Source organism: Bidens hawaiensis, unplaced genomic scaffold (assembly GCF_021521415.1).
Source record: "Bidens hawaiensis isolate Kalapana, Puna unplaced genomic scaffold, B.hawaiensis_p1.1 tig00050094_1, whole genome shotgun sequence".
In the NCBI taxonomy this organism is placed as follows: Eukaryota; Viridiplantae; Streptophyta; class Magnoliopsida; order Asterales; family Asteraceae; genus Bidens; species Bidens hawaiensis.
The window spans coordinates 38564-62678 of record NW_027498989.1 but is presented as its reverse complement, the minus strand read 5'-3'; the positions used below and the strand labels follow the sequence as shown (position 1 = coordinate 62678).

The following is a 24115-nucleotide window of genomic DNA, read 5'->3' as shown; positions in this document are numbered from 1 at the left end:
TGATGAAACGTGTCGGTTTAACGAATTACAAATCCAAATACAAATGAAATTGATGAATGACACATAAAATACATGCAAAAAAACTTGATACATACATATATATATATATATTAATAAACAAAACCGAAAATTTAAAACGGGTTGGTTTTCGGGTTTGAAAAGTAACGAATGTTACAGACACCACCACCATTAACATCAGCAGCTAAATTTAAATAGTTCGGACCAATTTCATATAGAACCAACAAACACATTAAGACATGGGCGAAGCATAGTGAGGGCCAATGGTGGTCGTGACCCCCCTGTATTTTTTTGTGTAGTTGTGTAAATTTACCCGTTTTCGTCCGAAAATTTTTATACGTAGTGTAAGCTTACTCATTTTCAACCAAAAATGTGAGCCCAGCCCCCCTCGTTTATTATTTTTTTAAAAATACATTTTATGTATGGCTCCCCCACTGTTCTCGTTCAAACTTCGTCATTACATTTAGCTACACGCGTCGTATTTAAGTGAGCATGACGGTTCACAAGTTAATTTATTTATTTTTATAAAATTTAATCTGTCATATTTAAATGAAATAGATATTTTATGTCAAAGTTTAAAAGATAAAATAGAAACTAGCATAAATTTTTATTGTTTAAAATACAACTAATTTCATATACTTTTATATTTCGGGTTGTATATTGTAATTTTAAAGCATTAATGCGTAAAAAAATGAGTTAAATATGCTATGCTCACTTTAACCCGCTAAAATTTGTGATGTGTACGGATCATGCATTATTACAATTTTATTCTTGTGTTTTATCCGTCAACCCACGTTCATTTAACACAACTGTTTTAAACTTAGAACAACTCCCATTATTTATTTATTTATTATTATTATTATTATTAACTCAACAATATTGTGATCCTAACATTTTAACCTAATTTTGTTATACATTATCTTCATATTGTAATAATAAATGATAATTAAAACGCCAATAAATAATCTTAAATAGATGATGTTTAAGAACAAGCAACCTTACCAAACAATTAATATGTTGCATTTTCCAACATAGGTCTTTTAATGCCACATTTTATAATAAAAGCCTCATCTTATATTTACAATATCTTTAATTTTGTTTTATAAATATCTTATGTGGTTACTTATATGTTGCATTTTCCAACAATGGACTAATTTTTCGTGTCATCAAGCCGAAAAATGGGCTAGTACTCTCTCATCTCTTTTATGACGATGACTTAAAGATTGTCAAAGACTAGGCAACACAAAACTTTCTTACGAGTTTAGTCAAGTGATCTCTTAATCTTAGGTTTAATAGTCAAACTTGACGAAAGTATATCTTTTGGGATTGGAGTCGGCGGGGATAACGCTAATAATGTGGCAAAGATTTTTACATCACCAAAGAGGTTCCTTTCCTTCTAACTATCTTGGCCTCACCATGGGAGCCGATATGAAACCTTGTCAAAATTTGGCAACCGGTGATGGATATTTTTGAAAAAACGTCTCACCTCATGCAAAGCAAAATCCTAATCAATGGGTGGAATATTAGCTTTTTAAAATTAGCATTGGGGAGCCTTGCAATTTGCTATTTGATAAACAAGGCCAGAGTTCTTTTTTCCTTTTTAAATAGCCTTGCAATTTGCTATTTAAACTAACCAGAGTTCTTTTTTCCTTTTTAACGGATTTAGCACAACTGATCGAAGTTCTACTTCCGGTATGAGAAGATCAAATCATGAAACTGCTTTTACTTCTTAATGAAAGAAGATGCCAAGTTATTAATTAAGCAATATCTACCGCAACAATCACTCCGTTAGAAATTTATAACCAAACCAAACCAAACCGTTACAAACTATTTGGGTTTATTGGGCCCTCTTAATGCTGCTAGTTTGTACTATAATAAATCCTCAATATATTCAAAGTTCAAACTATTTTGTTTTACATATAGTTTTATCGCTGTTAAGGCCTTATTGTTCGCCATATATCAGATAACCTATATATAGGCTGTTGTTTGGATATAAACCTAGAACAATAGTTTCATTTACACACCACAAATTATTCGATGTATGCCATGGCTCGTTTTTTTTCCGGCCGCCAACCAGTGACCAGTCCATACTGGAAATCAATCCGCAGTGAGAGACTGACTAAAAATACTTTTAGAAATACAAAGCATAAACAATATAATAACTCTTCATTATAGTTGTATTCATCAACCTCATTTGTTTTAGAAAAAAATGAGAAACTAATCTTTCATTTTTAAAAATTATTCAACTTGACTTACTAAAAAAGTATATTTAATGAAACCAATGATAGTTCGACACACGCACAACTCTTATTGGTTTGCACTCTATGCCAGTAAAAGATAAGATCGGCGCCAAATGTTGTGACGTGGCATATTTTCATTGAATGGCTTGATGGCATTGGTATACGGCGCACAATATAATGGTTACATGTGGGTGGTCACGATAGGTAAATTTACCAGCCTTGGTTAAAATAGGCTCATACGATACATCATACATTTAACTTCAAAAATTTGCGAAACTTTTTTCTGGCATTTTTTAAGAAATTTTACAAAGATAGATGGAAACATGAAGGTGCACATGTGAAACTCTTAATTACACACACTAGTCACAGCCTGGCAACACCATTAATATTAATGTAGTGTTAATATTACAATTTATGAGTTATGGTTGATAACTAACCTGCTTTCAAAGTACATGGTTATTGTAGTTCAAAGTTACTCCATTGATACCTGTTTAAGCATAAGGTTAAAGTCGGAAATAATCGCAAAAAAATTGTGAAGGAAAAAAAACAGAATATTACTTACACACAGAACACAATGTCAGTTACTCCATGATCTGGTTATGATTAAGATCGGTTAGTAGTTCGGTTAAAGAGCCTGAAGTGTCATTCGGAACGTCATCTTTGCCCTTGCATGCCAGTAACTGTTGTTCCAGACTCTGCACAAGTGTTTTAAGTTTCTGAATTTGCCTCTCTTGGGAAAGAATTATCTGCAATCACAAGATAATTAATAAGTCGTTTAGATATTTAAATTTAAAGATGTGAATGAATTGTAGAGAAATTGCTGCTTTTCTAGATAATTTACCAAAACATACTTTTTGATAAGGATTCATTCTTCTTTTGATATTTCCTTCTTAATGTGTATCTTTGTTGTCCTCAAAATTAGGATTAATTCCATAATATACCTTGAAAAAATTTTGAAACTACATGCCTACCCCTTCAAATTTCATAATATTATTAATTTTAAAAGAAATATGATTTTTTTTATATTGACCCATTTCTTGGTAAATAAACTAAAGCAGAACAGACTGTGTTCCACTGAGTAAACAAATAGGAAATACTACGTCTCATCTCAGTGCATCGTGGGAATTATTATGGGTTCTTACTGGGGGGGGGGGCACGGTTTAGGTTTGGGATCCATTTAGGAAAGGTTTCACCATTTGAACTTGAAAATTTTGGTCTGAAAATGAAAATGATCAAAATAATAAATTTGGGCCTAAATAAAATTGTTAATTGATAACTTATTGATTATTTTACATTTGGGCTAAAATATTTAGGTTACATATCTATTAAATTCTTATATATTACTTAAAATAAAAAAACGAAAATCTATAAATTCGGTTCAGTTATTTCGGTTTTTATTACATGTAAAACTAAAACTGAGCCGTAAGTTCAGTTTTTACAAAAACATATAGTGATATAACTAAACCATTGATTTTGTTTCAGTTCGGTTTTTTCAGTTTCGGATTGGTTTTTCCGGTTTCATGCACACCCCTAGTTCTTACCTATTGCCTAGTCAGGATTAGTAAGGCCTAGTGAGAGATTGATTGTAATATTATATCATGCATCTACTGGTATAAGCTAGGGTAAGATGTTTGGTTTCGAGACTTTAGCAAGGATTGAGACATTGAGTTATAGGTCCTCTAACGGGAGGCAAGTTCAAGTAGAGTACCAAAACTAGATATGCGTCATATCATCCAAATGTTTTAGTTGAACACTTGCATAAAACTGTTATTGCATGATTAATAACGTATGATCTATCTTAAACTAGCTGGTGTAGTCATAAGCAACCTCTAACATAGACGCATCAGTTACTATTTTGGAGCTACCTATAAAATCTAAATAATACAACAGAAAAACCTAGAATTGTGGCAGAGTGGCAGACAAACAGTATCACATGCTATTACAATGGAGCGTGTACATTAAAAGACCACAATTTGACAATTTCAATTTGTAGTCACTACTTAGCGTTTGACATTCTGTGATTCATATATGCACATGTATCTTGACGCAGTGAGGTTAAATCTAAAGTCAGCATTACAATTAACATTTGACAATCAGCCGCAACAGCTTTTATAATATTTATGGATAGCTACCAATTCATGAAAACCTGAACTGCACTAACCTAGAAAAATCAAAGAACAAAAAAAATTCTTAACCAAGAGTCAAGACATAACTTAGGAAGAGGACTTACCTTCTCTTTGACAGATTCTTCCCTTTCTAACATATATTGCTGCTTTTCTGAAAGAGCCACTGGCCTAGCTTCAACCTCATTTACAAGGGGTTGATTCCACTCAAACTGAGAAGTGAACACCATTAGCAATAGCAATGATACCAACAGCACTGGCCTCGACATCACAAAACACAACTTCCTGTTAAGAAAAGAAAGATTCAAGGTACATAAATCAAAAAAATCGAAAATCTTACAAATTATTCTACGAAATCTAGCTGTTAAGAGAACCCTTAAAATGGATAATGTTGATTATTTCCCTAAATTACTGTTCTATTTACGATATGGTATATAAATCCAGGAGGAGATAAGAGATTATTTCACTTTAACGCATTGTGATGGTTGCTTGCAAAGTTAAATAATCTGAACTAGAAGTTCTAGATCGAAGATGACATATTTCATGAAATTATAGCATATAACAAAACCAAATAAACACAAAGTGTAATCAGAAGTGTTGTATGGTTACTTCGCGAAATTATAGCATATAACAAAACCAAATCAACACAAAGTGTAATCAGAAGTGTTGTATGGCTACTTGCGAAGTCATTTAATCTGAATTAGAAGTCCTACAAAGCAGATGCCATTATATTCAGATAATTTCATGAGATTATAGCATTAATTAAATTAAATCAACACAAAATGATACCGGAAGTGCGTGATGGTTACCTGCAAAGCTAAACAATCCGAACTAGAAGCCCTAAGAAGCAGATGCCATAATATTCATACAATTTCAGAAGATTATAGCATATTACCTAATTTGAATCTACACAACGTAACTGAAAGTGCTCGATAGTTATGGTTGCTTGCAAAGCTAAACAATCCGAACTAGAAGCCTAAGAAGCAGATGCCATCACATTCATACAATTGCAGAAGATTATAGCATATTACCTAATTTAAATCAACACAACGTAACTGAAAATGCTCAATAGTTATGGTTGCTTGCAAAGCTAAACAATCCGAACTAGAAGCCCTAAGAAGCAGATGCCATCACATTCATACAATTTCAGAAGATTATAGCATATTACCTATTTTGAATCAACACAACGTAACTGAAAGTGCTCGATAGTTATGGTTGCTTGCAAAGCTAAACAATCCGAACTAGAAGCCCTAAGAAGCAGCTGCCATCATATTCATACAATTGCAGAAGATTATAGCATGTTACCTAATCTAAATCAACACAACGTAACTGAAAGTGCTCGATAGTTATGGTTGCTTGCAAAGCTAAACAATCTGAACTAGAAGCCCTAAGAAGCAGCTGCCATCATATTCATACGATTGCAGAAGATTATAGCATGTTACCTAATCTAAATCAACACAACGTAACTGAAAGTGCTCGATAGTTACTTGCAAAGTCAAATAATCCAAATTAGAAGCCCTACGAAGCAAATGTCATCATATAATGTAACTGGAACTGGAAGTGTGCGATGGTTACTTGCCAAATAATCTGAATAGAAACCCTAGGAAGCAGATAACATCATATTAATATGAATTCGATGTTCATACAATTTCATAAGATAATAGCATGTAACAAAATCAAATCAACGCAAAACGAACTGGAAGTATGCGATAGTTAATTGCAAAGTCAAATAATCTGAAGTAGAAACCCTAGGAAGCAGATAACACCATATTCATAGAATTTAATGAGCTTATAGCAAAATCATATCAACACAATACGTAACTGGAAGTGTAACATTGCTACTTGCGATGTCAAATAATCTGACTTAGATGTCCTAAGAAGCAGATGACATCTACTTCATATAAAATATGAGATCATAGGCATTAAAAGTTAATCATGGCAACGGTTCAAGTAATTGTGTCGAGGAAGTCAAGTCCAAGGGGAAGAGGTAGAGGCTGAGGAAGATCATCATTCAACAAAGAAACTATTGAATGTTACAGGTATCATAAAGTTGGACATTTTTCATATGAATGCCCATCAGAGACGGAGGCAAACTTTGCAGGTTTTAATGAAATGAAGACTTAATGTTGATGGCAGATGCCGGTGAAGATGAAATGATATTTATGCCACAGTCTGATGAAACACAAAGGAGTCATTTGTGGTTCTTAGACTCAGGATGCTCAAGCCACATGTCTAGTGACAAGGAGAAATTCATCAATTTGGATCTGCCCTTTACTCACTCGGTTAGACTGGATAACAGCACAAGGATGAATGTGGGAGGTAAAGAGGCAAAGTAAAACTATCCATTGACAGTACTGCTTATGCTATAAAAGATGTTTGCTATGTGTCGGAGTTGAAAAAGCAAGGTGGAGGTGGAAGTTGAGACCGGTAAAGTCATTAAAGGCCTTTGAAATCGAGGACGGGAGTTTACTTTACCTCTGAAATGTTTGATCGTTTTTGGAAGGAACAAGGTATTCAAAGACAGTTGACAACACGTTGCACCCCACAACAGAATGGTGTTACCGAGAGCAAGAATAGAACAGTGATGAATATGGTGGTGACTCTTTTGGCTGCAAAAGGGGTACCAGAAACTCTTTGGGCTGAAGTAGTTGTGTGGACTTACTATGTTTTGAATAGGCCTCCAACGAAAGCTCTTAATAATGTTACTCGAAGAAGCTTGGAGTGGTACCAAACCAACAGTAGAACATCTCCGGGTTTGAGAATGTCTTGCTCACGTTCATATACCAAAAGCAAAGCGCGCTAAGTTGGATGATAAAAGTGTGCTTTGATCTTGACTAGGGTTAGTGAAGAATCAAAAGCATAAAGGTTGCTTAATCCACTTACAAAGAAGGATATAGCAAGCAAATATGTGATCTATGAAGAAAATAAAACATGGGAATGGGGAGCTGTGAAGCCGATGTTAAAGCAAAATTAACGTGGGGTGATACTGAACACTTCTGTGACGAAACAGATACGAAAGATGAATACGAAAATGGCGTTTAAACTGAAGGTGAGCAATTACAAAATGATTCTGTTGTTATTGGTGTCAAAGAGTCAAGTGGTTCAGGAGCAAAGAAGCAAAATGTATGGGGGTAAAATGGGTATGCAAAACTAAAACTAAGCTTAATGAGCTAGGTGAAGTTGAAAAATTCAAGGCCTGTTTGGTGGCGGAAGACTATGGTCAAGTATACGGTGTCAACTACGTAGAAGCATACTCTCCAATTGCTAGAATGATACAATTCATTTGATGGTGGCCATAGCACAACGGGGATGGAACGTCTATCAGTTGGACGTGAAGTCTTCGTTTTTTGCATGGCACCTTGGACGAAGATGTGTATGGACAACAACCGGAAGGCTACATCAAAAGGGCAAGCGAACATAAGGTGCATAAGATTTGAATTTCGAAAGGCGCTGTACGGACTAAAGCAAGCAAGCACCAAGAGCTTGGTTTAGTTGTACTGAGAGTTATTTCATAAAAGAGGGGTTTACTAGAAAAATGAACATACACTGTTCATCAAGAAGAAACCAAATGAAGGTGTTTTGTTTGTTAATATTAATGCAGATGACTTGATTTACGCAGATGATAGTGCATTAATGATAAAGCAGTTCAAGCAATCCATGATGGAAGTGCTCGAAATGGCCTATTTAAGGAAAACGAGGTTCTTTTTGGGAATCGAAGTTGTTCAAACTCCACAAGGGATTCACAAATCTCAAAAGAAGTATGCAAATGAAAATATTGAAGCGTTTCAACATGGAAGATTGTAAAGCTGTCATCAATCCTATAGTTCCAGGATGTAAGCTGAAGTCAGGAGAAAGAGAACAGAGGGATGAAGCGCTTTACAAGCAGATAGTGGGCAGTCTCTCGTATACCACAGCTACTTGGCCAGATATGCATTTTGTAGTTAGCTTGATAAGCAGGTTCATGGCTAAACCGACTGAAGAACATTTCGCTGCAGCCAAAAGAGTGATGCGTTATCTGAAGGGAACCTTAGATTATGGGATACGGTACCAGCAATCTGGATAAAAAGTGTTCTAGAGGAATTGGATTCAGCCGTAAATGGACGCATGATAATTAATTGTGTACCATAAAGTTATCGAAAAAACTGGCTTTTCATGGAAGGTGTAAACACATTGGAGTTAGATTTTATTTTTTTGACACAAACTAGAAGAAGCCCTCATTAATGAATTATTATTATTATCGGTTTGAATCGATCGAATTGAGCACTTTCAAAATAATCTGAATTAGAAACCCTAAGAAGCAGATGACATCTATTTAATACAAATTTCAAGGCCTAAATCAAATCAATACAAAACGTAACTCGAAGCATGCGATATCAACTTGCAAAGTTAAAAAATAATTAGAGTTAAATAATCTGAATTACAAGCCCTAAGAAGCAGATGCAATCATATTAATCCGACTTTATAAACCTATATCAAATAACTGGATCAAATCAACACAAATAATATAACTGGAAGTGTGCTGAATATTATTAATAATCCATGTAGGTACACGCATAAACTGAGGATGAAATAAAATCAGATTAAAGAGTAAAAGAGGATAATTACCTCTGAGAACGGTGAATCTGAGCTGCAGTTGATGTAAAACTGTGTGAATGGAACTTTGAAGATCAGGTGATATCGAATGAATCGTTGTGAGCGTGATGTGATGATGTTGTGGCAAGAGTGAGTGTTCGATCGGTCATATAAACGGGTAGTTCCAGAAACTAACTGGTAATTGATTTTATTTTGTGTTTCTATTTCATGGATATTATAAAAAATGTTGTCTCATATATTTATACCCAAAGTTTCATTTATTATAAATCCCAACTAAACATTTTTATTTTTTCGGTTATAACAAGTGATAATTTATGAAATGAGTTGACTATTACCTATCCCTATTGTCTATTATCTATGTAGAAGTAATGAAGATAGTTGGTGCCGCAAGACTCAAATTGGGTCATGTGGCACCACCTTAATGGTCCGATTTTTTTTATTGGTTAAATGCTTTTCTTTTAGTTTTTTTCTAGACTCATAACAAAAGTTATGTTTTTTATTTTACCGAATTTGTGTCAACGCGCCACCACAACTCCGGGATTGACAATGCTCGGGTTTCACCGACTCACCGCGCAACGTCCAGTACCGACAACGCTTGGGTTTTATATACGAGTCTTGCGGCACCACCTCAATGGTCCGATTTTTTTTATTGGTTAAATGTTTTCCTTTTAGTTTTTTTTCTAGACTCGTAACAAAAGTTATGTTTTTTGTTTTACCGAATTTGTGTCAACGCACCACCACAACTCCGGGACTGACAATGCTCGGGTTTTACCGACTCACCGCGCAACGTCCAATACCGACAACGCTTGGGTTTTACAACGCCTGGGTTTTGCCAAACTTTATTTTAGTTTCGATACCGTAACAATCGATACCGTGATTTTTTTATTGGTTAAATGTTTTTCTTTTAGTTTTTTTCCTAGATTCTTAACAAAAGTTATGTTTTTTGTTTTACCGAATTTGTGTCAGCGCACCACCACAACTCCGGGACTGACAATGCTCGGGCACCGCATAACGTCCAGTACCAACAACGCTTGGGTTTTACAACGCCTGGGTTTTGCCGAACTTTATTTTAGTTTCGATACCGTAACAAAAATCGACAAAATTCGCGTTGACCCACCGCCGAAAAACTCGGATTTTTACTAGCACCCCAGTTTTACCGACTCACCCGCCCGAATACGAGTCGAGTCGACGTTTCAAGGATCAAGTTTTACCAACGCCCGGGTTTACCGACAAAAAAAAATTATAATATGTTATATGAGTGTCGTAAAGTCACTACCTCAGCGTCTGGGACCGACCGACGTCACCCCATTGGTTAACCTTAATTTTTATTTTTAAATTTTTTTTTCGTTTTGTTTTAGTTCCAATACCATAACGAATGTAATTAATACCGATTAAATTCGCGTTGACTCGCTGCTGTCGTCCGGGACCAACCGACGCCACCCCATTGGCCTACCTCAATTTTTATTCTTATTTTTTGTTTCCATTTTGTTTTCGTTCCAATACCATAACAAACGTAGCTACTATTAACTGAATTCGCGATGATTCGTCACTGCAACACCCGGGTTTTACTGACCGATTTATCGCACACCAGACGGGTAAATCACTAGTTGGAATTATTGATCGACCAAATATGTATTAGTGAAACTCATGTTGAATGAGAATGACAATAGTTTTTTTAGTTGTCGATGTTGACATGTTAATAAACTTTTCTCTTATAAATTACAATAATTAATTAAGAATATGCGTCTTTAACTATAAAATTGTATACGTCATTAAATTCTTTCTCTCTGTTATATTATAAATGACGCTTAATAATTTGTGTAATAACTATGAGAGTTTATAAACTATTGTAAATTACTGGACCGTTCAAACAAAAGCAATTTGATTGGTTTAACAGTTCGGCTTGAAATTTGAACCAAATGTGTAAACCGAATTGGTAGTTTAACTTTTATTATCTTAAAACTTGTTAATTAACCAGCTACTTTTGAAAGAATTTGAGAAATAATCAAATTAAGAGTTTAAACCTTTAAATTGGTGTTCTAGCTAACCTCCCAACCTATATAGTTTGGTTCGTTTCTATTGAAAATTGTAGTTACTCAATCCACAATATTAGTCAAAAGGAGTTGAGTCAGATAGATCATGAATACCTAAACTAAAATCTTATAAAATCGATAGCATTAACAAATATAATATCAATTCAAAATATTTTAAATTACAATTTTATACCTAAAAAAAAATTGAAACCTCAACATCCATTTATTTATGATAGTGTTTGATCTTTTATTTGGAAAATTTAAAAGTTAGGTAGCGTTTGATATGCAGAAATGACGGTAGGAATGGAATGACTCATTACGTGGTAATGAAAAAAGTGATGTTTGGTTGCTCAATGAAATGGAATCATCCATTACACATGGAATCTCATTCCAACAAAACCATTCATTCCCACCCTCCTTTTTTTTCATTCCATTCCTCTTTCGTCCTGCTTTCTCAACAACACCACCACCTAACAACCACCACCAACTCCGTCAACATCACCGCCGACGCCACCACCATTTTCGTCGCCTACCACCGTCGTTATTGTAAGGTTTTTTTTTTTTGGGGGGGGTTAAAAACTATTTTGAGATAGAAGTGTTTTTATTATTTCTATTTCATTTCTACAATTTTTTTGGATACTAAACAATAAAAATTAATAATTGATTTCATTCCCATAGGTTAACCAAACAAGGAAAATGAACGGTAATGATTCATTTCATTCCCTTGTCTATTATATTCCTTCTCCTACTACATTCCCTCTTCATTCCATTACCTCAAACCAAACATACCCTTAGTCATATCCAATATATTAAAGTCACCTATATGAGTTTTTCATATTCGGTTACAAACCAATTAAACAAAAATCAAATTGAATAGAATCAAATTACATAATTGTTTTGGTTCAAATCAAATCAGTTCTTCGATTTTTTATTTACAAATTCACTTCAGTTAAACTAGAAAAACTAAATTTTTATGCATATGTATACAAATTCTCCTTAGCAAACATTAACATCAATTATCTAATGGAATGATATGGCGTTTAGCTGTTTACCCGTCCACGAATGCTATATTATATTAAAATTTTAAATTCTTAGGTTGTTCATTATGGAGGGGTTTTAAAGCATCTTCATGTCATCGTCACGTAGAAAACGGGCATTTTAAGCCATTCTACATAACGTCTCGCGGTTTAAAGCTCATTTGCCGCCACAATATATATACCTATACATATATAGGGGAAAGTTAACGTACAAATGAAATTAACGTTCTAATTTTGAGAATCAAGTAGAGCTATTATATATACAAGCAGAGTAATTACATAATCACTCTACTTGATTATCACAATTAATACGTTAATTTCATATGTAATTTTGTATTTAATTCAAACCATACATATAGACTGGAGCCGGGTGAAAAGCATGATGACCCACCAAAACTCCCATACCGTCGGTCTTCAGGACCCCCCCCCCCCCCGGTTGTTCCCTACCCCATTTCCACCCCAAAACCGTCCCTGTTAATGTTCATAACGTTTAGCCATGTGTGAAATTTATTGGATTAAGCCGTAGGAATGTGTGATATTTGAGCCAAAACAAGGTACACCTCAATAAGTATTTATCGATTAAGCAAATAAACGTTTTTTGCGTAGCAAACGAACGATTAACCGAACGAGTCGGGTTAAGACCCAGAAATCCCGGGGGGCTATTTATAAGTGTTATACGTTTAATATAAGCTAAAATATTAGTAATATGGCCTTAGTTCGATAACAAACAAGTTAAACGAAAACATGCTCGTTTAACTACCCGCTATAGATTTAAACGCGAAAGATAGTTACAAATCAAGCATTGTATCATCCGTTAAGCCGAAAAAGACTTACCAAACACTTAATTGAAAAGTTTTAAGCGATCCGTGAAAATATTTTTGATTTTTACAAACATATAGTATGTTTTTATAATTTTACACAAAACTAGCCGAAAAACACTTGTTTTCGCACTGTTTGACGCACCCGATAAATTTTTCGCGCCAAAAACCGAACCTGAACTAAATTTGGACTAGGCTTTTCGTATTTGGGCTTGAAAAATCAGAAACTTGGGCCAAAATGGGCCTAAAATGGGCCCATGAGGCTTCCGATCGGCCAACATACCCCACCCCCCCCTTTTTTTATTTCTTTCACATATAAATTAGTTCAAGGATATTTTTGCACATTCATCCACAAGCAAATTCTGGAAAAACCTTTCTTCATTAGGAAACTTTGTAAACCCTAAGGTAAACAACTTAAATAAGCTACTTTTACACTTGTTTAACATTGATTTATACCAAATAAACATAGTTTGATTACCAAATATCATTCCTAACCATGTAAACATCCTAAAAATGGTTCATAAACATGTTATGATCATACACATGGTAAGGAACCTGGTTTGATAGTTTTTTTGGCCATAAACACGGATTAAAGGGTTGAAACGGCATTTTTACGGTTCAAAAGTTCGTTTTTGTGCACTAGCCGAAACCCTAAGTTAAGGGTTGTTATGTTGATGAAAAATTGCTTGGTTTGTGATATAAGACTTGTATCTAGCCTACATAGGAGCACAAGAGCTTGAAAAGTTGATTAGAAAGGCGGAAACAAACCAAAACCGCTAAGGTAATACCGAAACACTCGCTTACGGGCTGTTTAGGTTAAGGTTGTGATGTGCATATTATTAGACCTTGAAATTTTGTAGGGACATCAGGGACCATGTCATTGAGTCCTTGTTCAAATTTGGTAATTTTTCGACCATCCGAGAATATTTGGCGAATTTATCACCGAATTGGGACGTTTAATAGGGAAAAATAGTTAAAATGCTCCAAAAATATGAAATTTTTCTGGGAACTCATATTTAATGTATTTTGATCACATATGAATTTTGGGATCATTTGGAGAATTCTAAAGGTGTTTTGTGTATATGCGTTCGTGTGAATTTTTATAGCCGAATTTGGGCCGAAAAGAATATTGCACGAGCTTTTTACATTCTGGAATTGATACAGGTTGTTTTGGGACATAATTTGAGTATTCAGGAATTTTGGTGAAATTTTTGGAAATTGTTTGGGATAAACGGACGATTTTCAGGCGAAATATAGCTGATAAAATGAATTTTTATAAATTAATAAATTAGTAAATAATTCCAGAAATATTTTTATAAAAATCTACATATTTTAATTGATAAGTGGCTAAATTTTCATAATTTAATGATTAACGGTTAATTAATTATGCTAATTTGAAGATTAAACAAATTCAATTTTTATAAAAACCGGTAAGTTTGCAACTAACGAACCTGCGGGAATATCAAAACACAAAGAGTGATCAAAAATCATATTTTTGGATTAATTAATTAAAAACGAACTTTTCTATGAGAAACCTGGACAATCCGGATAGATTGTGCTCGTTTCTTCTTAAATCAAACTGAATAAACGGAAACGGACCCCGAATCCGGGACCCCAGTATGTGATCCTTCTTTATAACTTAATCATTTTATTAACCAATACATTTACCCAAGCTTACTTCCCCATAACTGTTTTCTGAACGCGTAAACGAACAACTTGGCCCAGCTGGAAAAACGGGAAAGTTCGGTTTTAAGTATTAGACATTGAACAACATCACAACCTAAGCCTATTGCCACTTTCTGGGCGTTCCATCTATACCCAGATTAGTTATACAGCCCAGTTTAGTATTGAGATTATAATAATATTAAAATATTAATATTATTATAATATTGATTATAGGAAACCGTGATTTCAAGTTACACAAACCTCGAACCGACATGCTACTAATTATCTACTAAACAGTGAGTTTCATGACCTCACTTTCTGAACTGTTTTACGAACTTTTGGGGTGAAAAGCATGTTTGCTTATATCTATATACTTATCTGAAACATGTGATGATGTGAATTATCTAAGTGCTAACACATGAAAGTCTCCACTAACACAGTGATTAACTTCGAGCCGGTGGCTTGTGAATAGTACTATTGGTTTGACAAACCCAGGCGGGGCCAGCACGGTTCGCTGGGACATTATCCCGTCTGCACATGTCCATATTTTTTACGAACCAGCTATGTAGTGTTAGACATAGCTACTTGGGGCATAATGTGGGCGGAAGGGGAGCCACAGTGGTTGATTGAGCGTGGAAAATGGAGGCACGCAGCACGAACAGTCCAGGCTTCACTGTAGCTTAGCATAATCACATATATCAATACATACACATATACTTACATGCAGATATACAAATTATGTCTTGTGATTACGCATACTTATTTTCTTGAAACTCGTGAAACTCACCAACTCTAGTAGTTAACCCATTTTAAACGTGCTTTTCAGGTGTGATACCGAAGTTGAAAAATCCGTGAGTTTGTGCTATCTGTTACCAAATGTGATTGATGCGGTGTGAATAGACGCAGACTTACTAGTACGAATAGAATAACTTACAAGTATATTTTGTTACACCTAGTTTGTAATCAAAGATAGATCACTGTAATATAATGTAAATTAGTTGTAATGTTTCTTTATAAACAATGTTGTTGATACCAGAGGTGTCTGTTACATTCCCGTTTTACGCTTCAGCATTGTGCTAGTCGGGGTGTGACAAAATGGCAATAAAACCCGAACCCGATGGGAAACTCGACATAAATGGGATGGGTAATACCCGACCCGTTAGGATGTGAGACGGGTATGAGAATAGTTTTGAAATTTTTTGCAGGTTTGAGATTTCTAATATACCCGATCACCCGACCCAATTACCCGATAACTTAGACCCATTTACCCGATTATATACCCGATGTACCCGATATAGCTTATTATCTTATACATATATTATATTCCAAATATATTATTTGTCGAAACTTGTTTATACCAATTATTTGAGATATTTTACCTTTATGGTAACCATCTTTGTAATTGATTAGTTATATTTTGTTAAAACCCCGGTAGAAACCCGACAAGTTTTGAGCCGGGTATACCGACGAAGTATTTTGTCAAACCCGATAGGAAACCCGAAACCCGATGGGAAAACCCGAAAGCCGACAGGTAATTACCCGATTAAAACCTGACGGATTTGGGATGGACTATTATAATTGGGTATGGGTTTAGAAATACTTAAACCCGACCCGTTACCATCCCTGGTGAGAAACATTTGCTGTTAAAACAGAGAAAAAAAACAGCAGCATGAAATACGTGTGAAAGTTGAAAATCTAGAAGTTGATGATGCGTATTACAAGTGTCCCATTATCTCAAGACTAATCCTGTAACTAACCAAACAAAAGATTTTAAAGTTAAAAATTTACTAATTCCAGACCAAAGTATAACCCCCAATGCACAAAACACACTTCAAACAACACATCATTCTCATCACACGATCACACGTAAGCAAATTCAGATCTAAAAAAATAGTTACCCCTAAAACACCGGTTCGTAACCCGATGAGCCACCGTCCGTTGTATAAACACCTCCCGTAAATCGTCATTCACCGCCGTTAATATGGGAAACGCTCAGTCGCCTGCCGCCGATCCTCGTTTCACTTCCGCCACCAGGTAAGTGATATGTTATTATTATAAATATAAATATTATAATAATATTTTTCAATTGTTCAATTTACAGATTGTTCTCTCAGAAGATGACCTAAAATCGTTGTTCGATTCACTCGCCGCTCAGTCGCAAAGCGGCGGCAAATACGTCTCGTTTTCCGTATTCATGGTTTCTATTTCTTCTCTAATTCGTCTTTGTTTCGAGCTCTTTTTCTAAGAGCTTGAGTTCCTAAAAGTCGTGTTTTCAAGCTCGGCTCGGCTCGGCTAATTTATTATTTATGAATTTTTTTAACGGCACTTATTAATTAATTTGTAGCGTGAGTTTAAAAATAGATTTCCAGAAGAGGTAATATATAAAAATACATGAGGCTCAAGCTCGGACTCGATAAATAAAAGAGCTTTATATGAGGCTCAAGCTCGTAACAGCTCGACTTGTTTTGAGCTTTTTTCATTGATCCGATCTTGAGCAGCTCGTGAGCGGCTCAGCTCGTTTACGCTGTTAATTGATTGTTAGCTTCTGAAACACCTATTTTGATTAATATTTACGAATCGTTACGTTTTGTTAGGTGTATACTGGAATTAAAGGTTCTCTTGTAGATAGACTGTTTGATTTAGTTACACAGAATCGGAAGGATCAACAACTCACATTTGAAGACCTTGTGATTGCTAAAGTATGCTATTTTTATCTGTGTCTGTTATTATACTAGATGTAGACGAGACGAGCCCGAGTTTCATTAGGCTCGAGCTCGGCTCATTTTGAGTTACGAGAGCTTGAGCTCAAGCTCGGCTTGTTTTAAGCTCTTTTTCTAAAGCTTGATCTCGGCTCGTGAATCGTTTTTTCAAGCTCAGTCTTGGCTCGTTTATTTTTTCTTTGTTTATATACGTTTTTAATTATTCATATATATATACTGTGAGAAACCTTAAATGAGCCTAAGCTCTGCTCGAGCTCGTGTAGGACCTTAAACAAGCCAAAGCTTGGCTCAAGCTCGAGCTAGCTATGCAGTGTGAAATTAATACATAGAGGTCCAAAATAGGTGAAATTCAAAATCGGACAAGGCGCATTAAGGTTCGAGGAGCCTAAACGAGCTTCCCATACAAGGCTCGAGATCTGGCTCGATAACTGTCTGTCTACAGTCTATACGTTAGATTTCGCCTAATTTGGTATAATTTAATAAACTTATTAACTTCCAAGGATCTGATGCTCAAACTTTGGTAGTTATAGAGAATTTCATCGCCTATTGTTTGAATGCAATTCAGGGAACTTATGAAAAAGGAACTAAAGATGAGATTGATGAGTTTCTTTATCAACTATGTGACATTGATGGTGATGGCAATTTAGTGAGGTAAATGGAGTCAAATCTTATCATCCTTTGATGATTATTCTCATGCAATGGTATAAACAGGCTGCATTGACTTGCAGGTCTGACTTGGAAGCTGTTATAAGTGGAATACTAGATAACATATCTTCTCATAAAGAAGATGAATCTTCATCATCCAATTATAAACCGGTTAATATATTTCTTGATGCTGCCAATTTTACAAAAGATAATGAGGGAAATTCTGAAAAAAGTATGTCTTTTGAGGATTTCCGAAGCTGGTTGCGTTTTGTTCCATCTGCCAGAAAGTTTCTCATAAGCTTGTTGAAGCCCTCTTCTTCAAGTATTTACTTTTCAATAACCACATATTATTTGTTAATGTATCATAATTGTTATGCGCAGTCAGTCAATCTTTATATTTATCAGGTTCTCAAGTTCCCAATCTGACTCACCAAGAGCACATTGATTCCAATATGCTGATATTAAAAGAGGAATATGCTTGGCTAATAGGAGGAGCTCTTTCACATCAAGAATTGAGTGAATGGAAACTTTTATATCATAGTTCACTTAACGGATTAAGCTTCAACACGTTTTTGGGCAAGATTTCGTGGGTAGCTTACTTGCTCAAGTTCATTACTATCAGCCGTTATAAAATATTATTTATGAACACATAGTGTTATGCTACTTGATTTGCAGAAATGCTGAAGGGCCGACTGTTTTGATTATTAAGGTCAAGGAAGGCTATATATATGGAGGTTATGCTTCTCAGCCTTGGGAAAGACATGCTGACTTTTATGGTGACATGAAATCTTTCTTATTTCAGCTATACCCTAAAGCATCGATATATCGACCAACTGGTGCTAACAACAATATACAATGGGTATGTTTTTTTTGGTCAATGTTACCATTAATATGATCTTTAATAGTGGAGAAGATGTTACTGCAAAGGAGTGTAACTGAGCCGAGCTAGCTCGGCTTGCTTAGCTTAACAGAGCTTGAGCCCGGCTCGTTACAGAGCTTGACCTCAGCTCGGCTTGCTTCGAGTTTTATATCCAAAACCTGAGCTAAGTTCATGAGAATTTTTAAAGCTCGAGCTCCATTCGTAAGAGGTTTTTAGAGCTTTAGGCCGACTCCTCTCAAATTTTTAAAGCTCAACCTAGGCTTGTTTATTTTTCATTAACTATTTATGTAATTTATATTGCATACACATATAATTTTTTTCTATATATACTTATATTTATAATTTTATATATAACACAATACCTCTTGTTTTAGTGATGCATATCATCATTATACATATAATTATTTTTTATAATGCAATATATATAGGTTTGTAAAGGAACATGAACAGAGCATGTTCTTGTTCGTTCTTTAACTTCAAACGAGCAAACAATCGAACACGGACATTAAGGGACAGGTTTTCTTGTTCGTGTTCGTTCGTTAAGAAAATAAACTTGTTCGCTCGTTGACAACATAACAGAATGGTTCATGGGCTAAAAAGTTAATAGTAAATGTGGAAGTGTGGAACACAGATGAACAAACATAACTTATCTAAAATCAATTAATAGTGATTGTGAACAAATCAACAATGTGTTGGGCTAAAAAGTTATTAAAACTGCACCTTGTAATGCACATAAAATGTTAATTAAATTAATAACAAACATAAGTAAATGAACGTTCACGAACATAAATGAATAAAAAAACATATGTGTTGTTCATTAAATTAACGGTCATAATCGAACTTCCCACCTAACTTCACTGTCGGTTTGTTTACTGGCTTAAATATGCGTTTGTTACATTAAATAAAATTCATCTTATCTATATAAATAATATACAGGGCCGCTTATGAAGCCCTGGCTTGTTTATTAAACGAGCTTATTTTTGGACGCCTAAATTAATTGGTTAATGACAATGTCACAACATCTTTGTTCCTATATGCAGTGTGCTGTAAATTTCAGCTCAGACAGCATCCCAAATGGCATTGGTTTTGGAGGGCGTGCAGGTCATTTCAACTTGTTTATTTCATCAAACTTTGATAACGGTCACACTTTCACGGGTCCCACCTTCAATAACCCGTGCCTATCGAAAAACAACCATATATACCCCGACGCGATAGAATGCTGGGGGATTGTATTAAAAGGAGCTCAACAAGAAAAGCAAGATGGTCTAAAAGGTACAGTGCTCGAAAGATTTAAAGAAGACCGTAATATGCTTAATTTGGTTGGGATTGCAAACTCGAGTGACTGAGTATTTTTCTCGAGGTAAGAAACCTAAAACTATAGAGCCCAAATTTGCCATGTAATGCTTGTTTGCAAGGGTAAGATTGTGTGGAATAAGTTAATTGTAACATGAAATGTGACATTTTATTTATTGTTCATATGCTTTCAAATACTTTGTCGCCACCATTGTCTGTTTAAGGACACAAACTCTGTTTAATTAGGTTAATAAAACAAAAGTTGTTTAAACTCACTTAGGATAATGGATTAGTGGTTGGCTTGTTGTGAGGTGATTGAAACAATATCGAAGATGTTTCAAATCACGTGATCAATCGTTGATCAAGATTGGTTCATAATGTCTAGGTCAGCTAGTTAAAGTTTTCTATACTATCACAAGTTGAGAGGCGTGTTTGCGCTAAGTAGAAATTTGTTATTTTACTAGTTACCCTATCTTTGAGAGACGTTGCTCATGTTTCGACCATCCTAAAGGACGCAATACGTGTTATCACTTGTCACAATGGTTGTGGTTGTGGACGGATACATGATGCAATAATCTCAAATGCACACACATGGCTATAACGAACTCATTGCATGTCTATTTTAATGTTACAAAGAGTTGTATTAGAAGGTTGTATCATGTTTATTTTTCTTTATTGCTCTTTTGAGTATATGTCAATTGCTTGAATTAAGGCCATATAAAGAAAATTTTTATAGTTAATAATAGGGATATTTACATATATCCTCTTATTAAGTTTACTAATTACATATTTCTCCAACCCAAAAAAGTTAATTACATATTTCCCTTTCCAATATCAAATTATCTTTTTACCCTTCCTTTTTTACAATACCCACGTAACCAACAAGTAAAAAACCAATCGACGACCAAAACTCTCAATCGGTTCATGCAAACAACTGAACGGAAACCCCTTTTCCATTCGATTCTTCCATCATGGCATGCTTTGTTGTTTGATTCTTCCTGCATTGCAATGATTCATATCGGCCTATTCTGTCTTCGACGTAATGATCGGCAACCTCTTTGACGAAATGATCAACAACCTCTTAGTCTGGTGTATTAAGTTTTTATAGGCGGTGTTCAATTGGGTCAGGGTGCTGCACTTTTAATATGTTATTTCTTTGTTTCAGGTCTGGTATGAGTTTTTTTTTTTTTTTGGGTGGCCTTTCAGGTCTTTAAATCAAGATGACTAAAGTTGTTAAAAGTGTGTTTTGTGTTGACTATCTTTTGCAAGTGAATGGTGTTTGATAGGGCATCTTGATTATCAGATTTTTGTGTTTCATGCAATTAATTTTCTAGGCATTTTGATAATTCTATTGAGTAATTTGTAATTCTAAACTAACTGAATCTTTTTTTTCGGTTTTCTAACAGTTAAAACCATCGACTTCAATTGAATTTATTAGTTTCGATATGTTCGTTTACTCGGTTTGGGTTTAAATTGGGGAGATATGTAATTGATAATTTTAGAAAGGGGATATATGTAAATAGTTCATTAAGGGTAAGATAGTCATTTAGTTAGTTAATTTTAATGAAATGGGGAAATATGTGATATATGTGGTTTAAGGAGGAGAATATATAATTAACTTTTAAGGGTTGGGTAAATATATAATAAGAAGACTAAGGGAGAGATATATGTAAATGCCCCATAATAGTAACAGTCAATGAATACCAAAAACAAATGCCCAAATCCACCATGATTAATATTACACGCAACTAACAGAAAATCTAAACTAGACGCTTACATAGTATGATGTTTGTTTGATACTGTTTCACATTATTTTTCTCAGTAGTCAGAGTACATTTATTCTTTGTATCTAATTGAATATGTATACCCTTATATGCGTGCACGCTTATGCCGAAATATCTCAATTCATGGATTATTCGGGTATTGTAACATGTTGAATAATGGATTAACAACACCAATCCGCCATCAATAAACAAGTTTTGCCCGCTAATGTACTTTGCCTCATTGCTCGCCAAAAAAAGGGCCGCTTTGGCAATATCATCAGTCTTAAGTGTCACACCTTTTAGGTTTGCGTGTAAGTTTGCCATGCTCTCTAAAGTTTCCTTATTAATCCCAAGAAAACTTGTGGCCAATTGTGTGGCTATTGCGTAAGGTGACAAACAATTGACTCGAATGCCGAATTGTCCAAGTTCTACTGCTAAATTCTTGGTCAAACCTGCTACAGCTTGCTTTGCGCAAGTGTAAGCATGTGTAGCCATACCACCAATATTTGAAGCAACACTAGCCGTTGATATTATTGAGCCAGCTCGTGGCGGAACCATAACCCTTGCAGCATGTTTCATGCCTAGAAACACGCCTGTGACGTTAACACTAAGCACACGTTCAAAGTCTGTTTTTTTGTTGTCGATAACGCGTTCCTTGTGAGGATCCAATATCGCTGCATTATTGAACATGATGTCGAGTTTTCCAAATTTGTCAACTGCGGTATCCACGGCATTTTTAACATCTTCTTCGTTGGTTACATCGCAGTGGACGTATATCGAGTTTGATAAACCTATAGCTTCACAAATCGCATGTCCGAGTTGGTCTTGAATGTCTGCTATGAAGATTTTTGCACCATGTTCAGCAAAGAGTTTTGCACAACACTCCCCAATACCAATTGCTGCTCCGGTTATTAGTGCTACCTTTCCCTCTAGTCTACATTAGTTTTAACCCAAAAAAAACATATATTATCATAAAATTTAGATATTGATACAAACATTAACTACACTAAGAGAAAAGCATGATTGATTATTTTTAATTTCCATATCATAACATACTCTGGAAATCAAGAATTTTATATTAAACGATAGATTGATACTATTAATTAAATGCGGAAATTTAAAAAGATATATAACCTTCTTGAAGTTGATGCCATTAGCTTCAAATAAGCTGAAAAGATTGATTGTTTGATTGCAACCGGATCGACTCGAAATGTAAATCAAATAAGAGACTAAGGAGCTATTAATAGAAACTAGAAGTGGACCGACTTTTTGGCTTATGTGGTGTAATTCCCATGTCACCATTAGTGGGTTAAGCAGAGGCAGTGGTGAGGTTTGAACGAAAACATGTGGGAGGGAGACTTAATGCGTATAAAAGTTTTCAAAAATGGGGGCGGTGCTCAAAATTTTCCGATAAAAATGGATAAATTTTCACTACTAAAAAAAATTCGGACGAAAACGAGACAACTTACAATACTAAGCAAAAAAAAATGGTTGGGAACACCCGGGCAATAAGTAAGCCTCGTCACTGCATAGAGAGAAGGCCTCGCCCACAATGAACACGCCTTCCTCCCCACCGCCGCTAGAATTGTTGAATGCAGCGGATTCTTTACGTCAAAGCGACCACCCAAATTAAGAAGAATAGTTTTTTTCCCTCTAATATACCCGTTAACCAACATCTAGTTTCTAAAAAACAACCACTTAAATTTTAATCTATAAATAAACATTCCATTTAACCTTTTTTCCCACATAAAAACTTTTACTTCTTTTCTTTTGCTTTTGCAATATGAATCCAAACAACTCACAAAACCCATCCCGAAAACCAAGGGTACTGACCGGTATACGAACCATTCCTTTGGCCTCAAGTCCCGACTTTCTCATGGGTCTAGCCACAACAAATATTGGGTTCACAACAATTACCTGATTCACAACCAATGTTTGATTAAAAATCAATATTCGATTCACAACCAATATCCGAGTAAAAAATCTTGATATAAAAATTAAATAATATGAATTATGGTGTAATTATATTATGGGGCATTTACATATTTCTTCTTCCTAAATTTTAAAATTACATATTTTCCCAAACTATGCTTAAAGAGCGTTGTACATTTTGCATTAAAAACTTGTACTTTAGAGAAATATGTAATTTCAAAAGGTTAGTAATAGGAAATATGTAAAAGTTCCTTATATTATTAACAAATTAAAGCAAGTCAATGTTATTTAATAGGAGACAAATTTGGGAACTCAAAATCTAGAATTCATTGAAATCAACACGTAGCATCCAATA

The 24115-nt window shown here is 34.9% G+C and overlaps 2 protein-coding genes and 1 pseudogene across 3 annotated transcripts; 1 reads left to right on the top strand and 2 right to left on the bottom strand.

Moving 5' to 3' along the window:
- Positions 1–2680: 2680 nt before the first annotated feature.
- On the bottom strand, positions 2681–9064 carry LOC143598410 (uncharacterized). Its single transcript, XM_077076633.1, has 4 exons — positions 8987–9064; positions 4489–4666; positions 2821–3004; positions 2681–2745 (listed from the first exon to the last, which is right to left on the bottom strand). Exons 2-3 carry the CDS (start codon positions 4648–4650, stop codon positions 2840–2842), a joined length of 327 nt encoding a protein of 108 aa, XP_076932748.1. The 5' UTR covers positions 4651–4666; positions 8987–9064; the 3' UTR covers positions 2681–2745; positions 2821–2839.
- Positions 9065–16429: 7365 nt separating this feature from the next.
- Positions 16430–20118, top strand: LOC143598409 (uncharacterized). Its single transcript, XM_077076632.1, has 8 exons — positions 16430–16561; positions 16629–16724; positions 17122–17226; positions 17813–17898; positions 17976–18214; positions 18298–18478; positions 18568–18751; positions 19813–20118. The coding sequence occupies exons 2-8, from the start codon at positions 16722–16724 to the stop codon at positions 20116–20118; spliced, it is 1104 nt and encodes a 367-aa protein (XP_076932747.1). The 5' UTR covers positions 16430–16561; positions 16629–16721.
- A 1852-nt stretch (positions 20119–21970) lies between these two features.
- Positions 21971–23012, bottom strand: LOC143598407 (secoisolariciresinol dehydrogenase-like; annotated as a pseudogene). The gene is made up of 2 exons (XR_013147107.1): positions 22963–23012; positions 21971–22762 (listed from the first exon to the last, which is right to left on the bottom strand). The product of XR_013147107.1 is annotated as a secoisolariciresinol dehydrogenase-like (transcript).
- Between the last annotated feature and the right edge of the window lie 1103 nt (positions 23013–24115).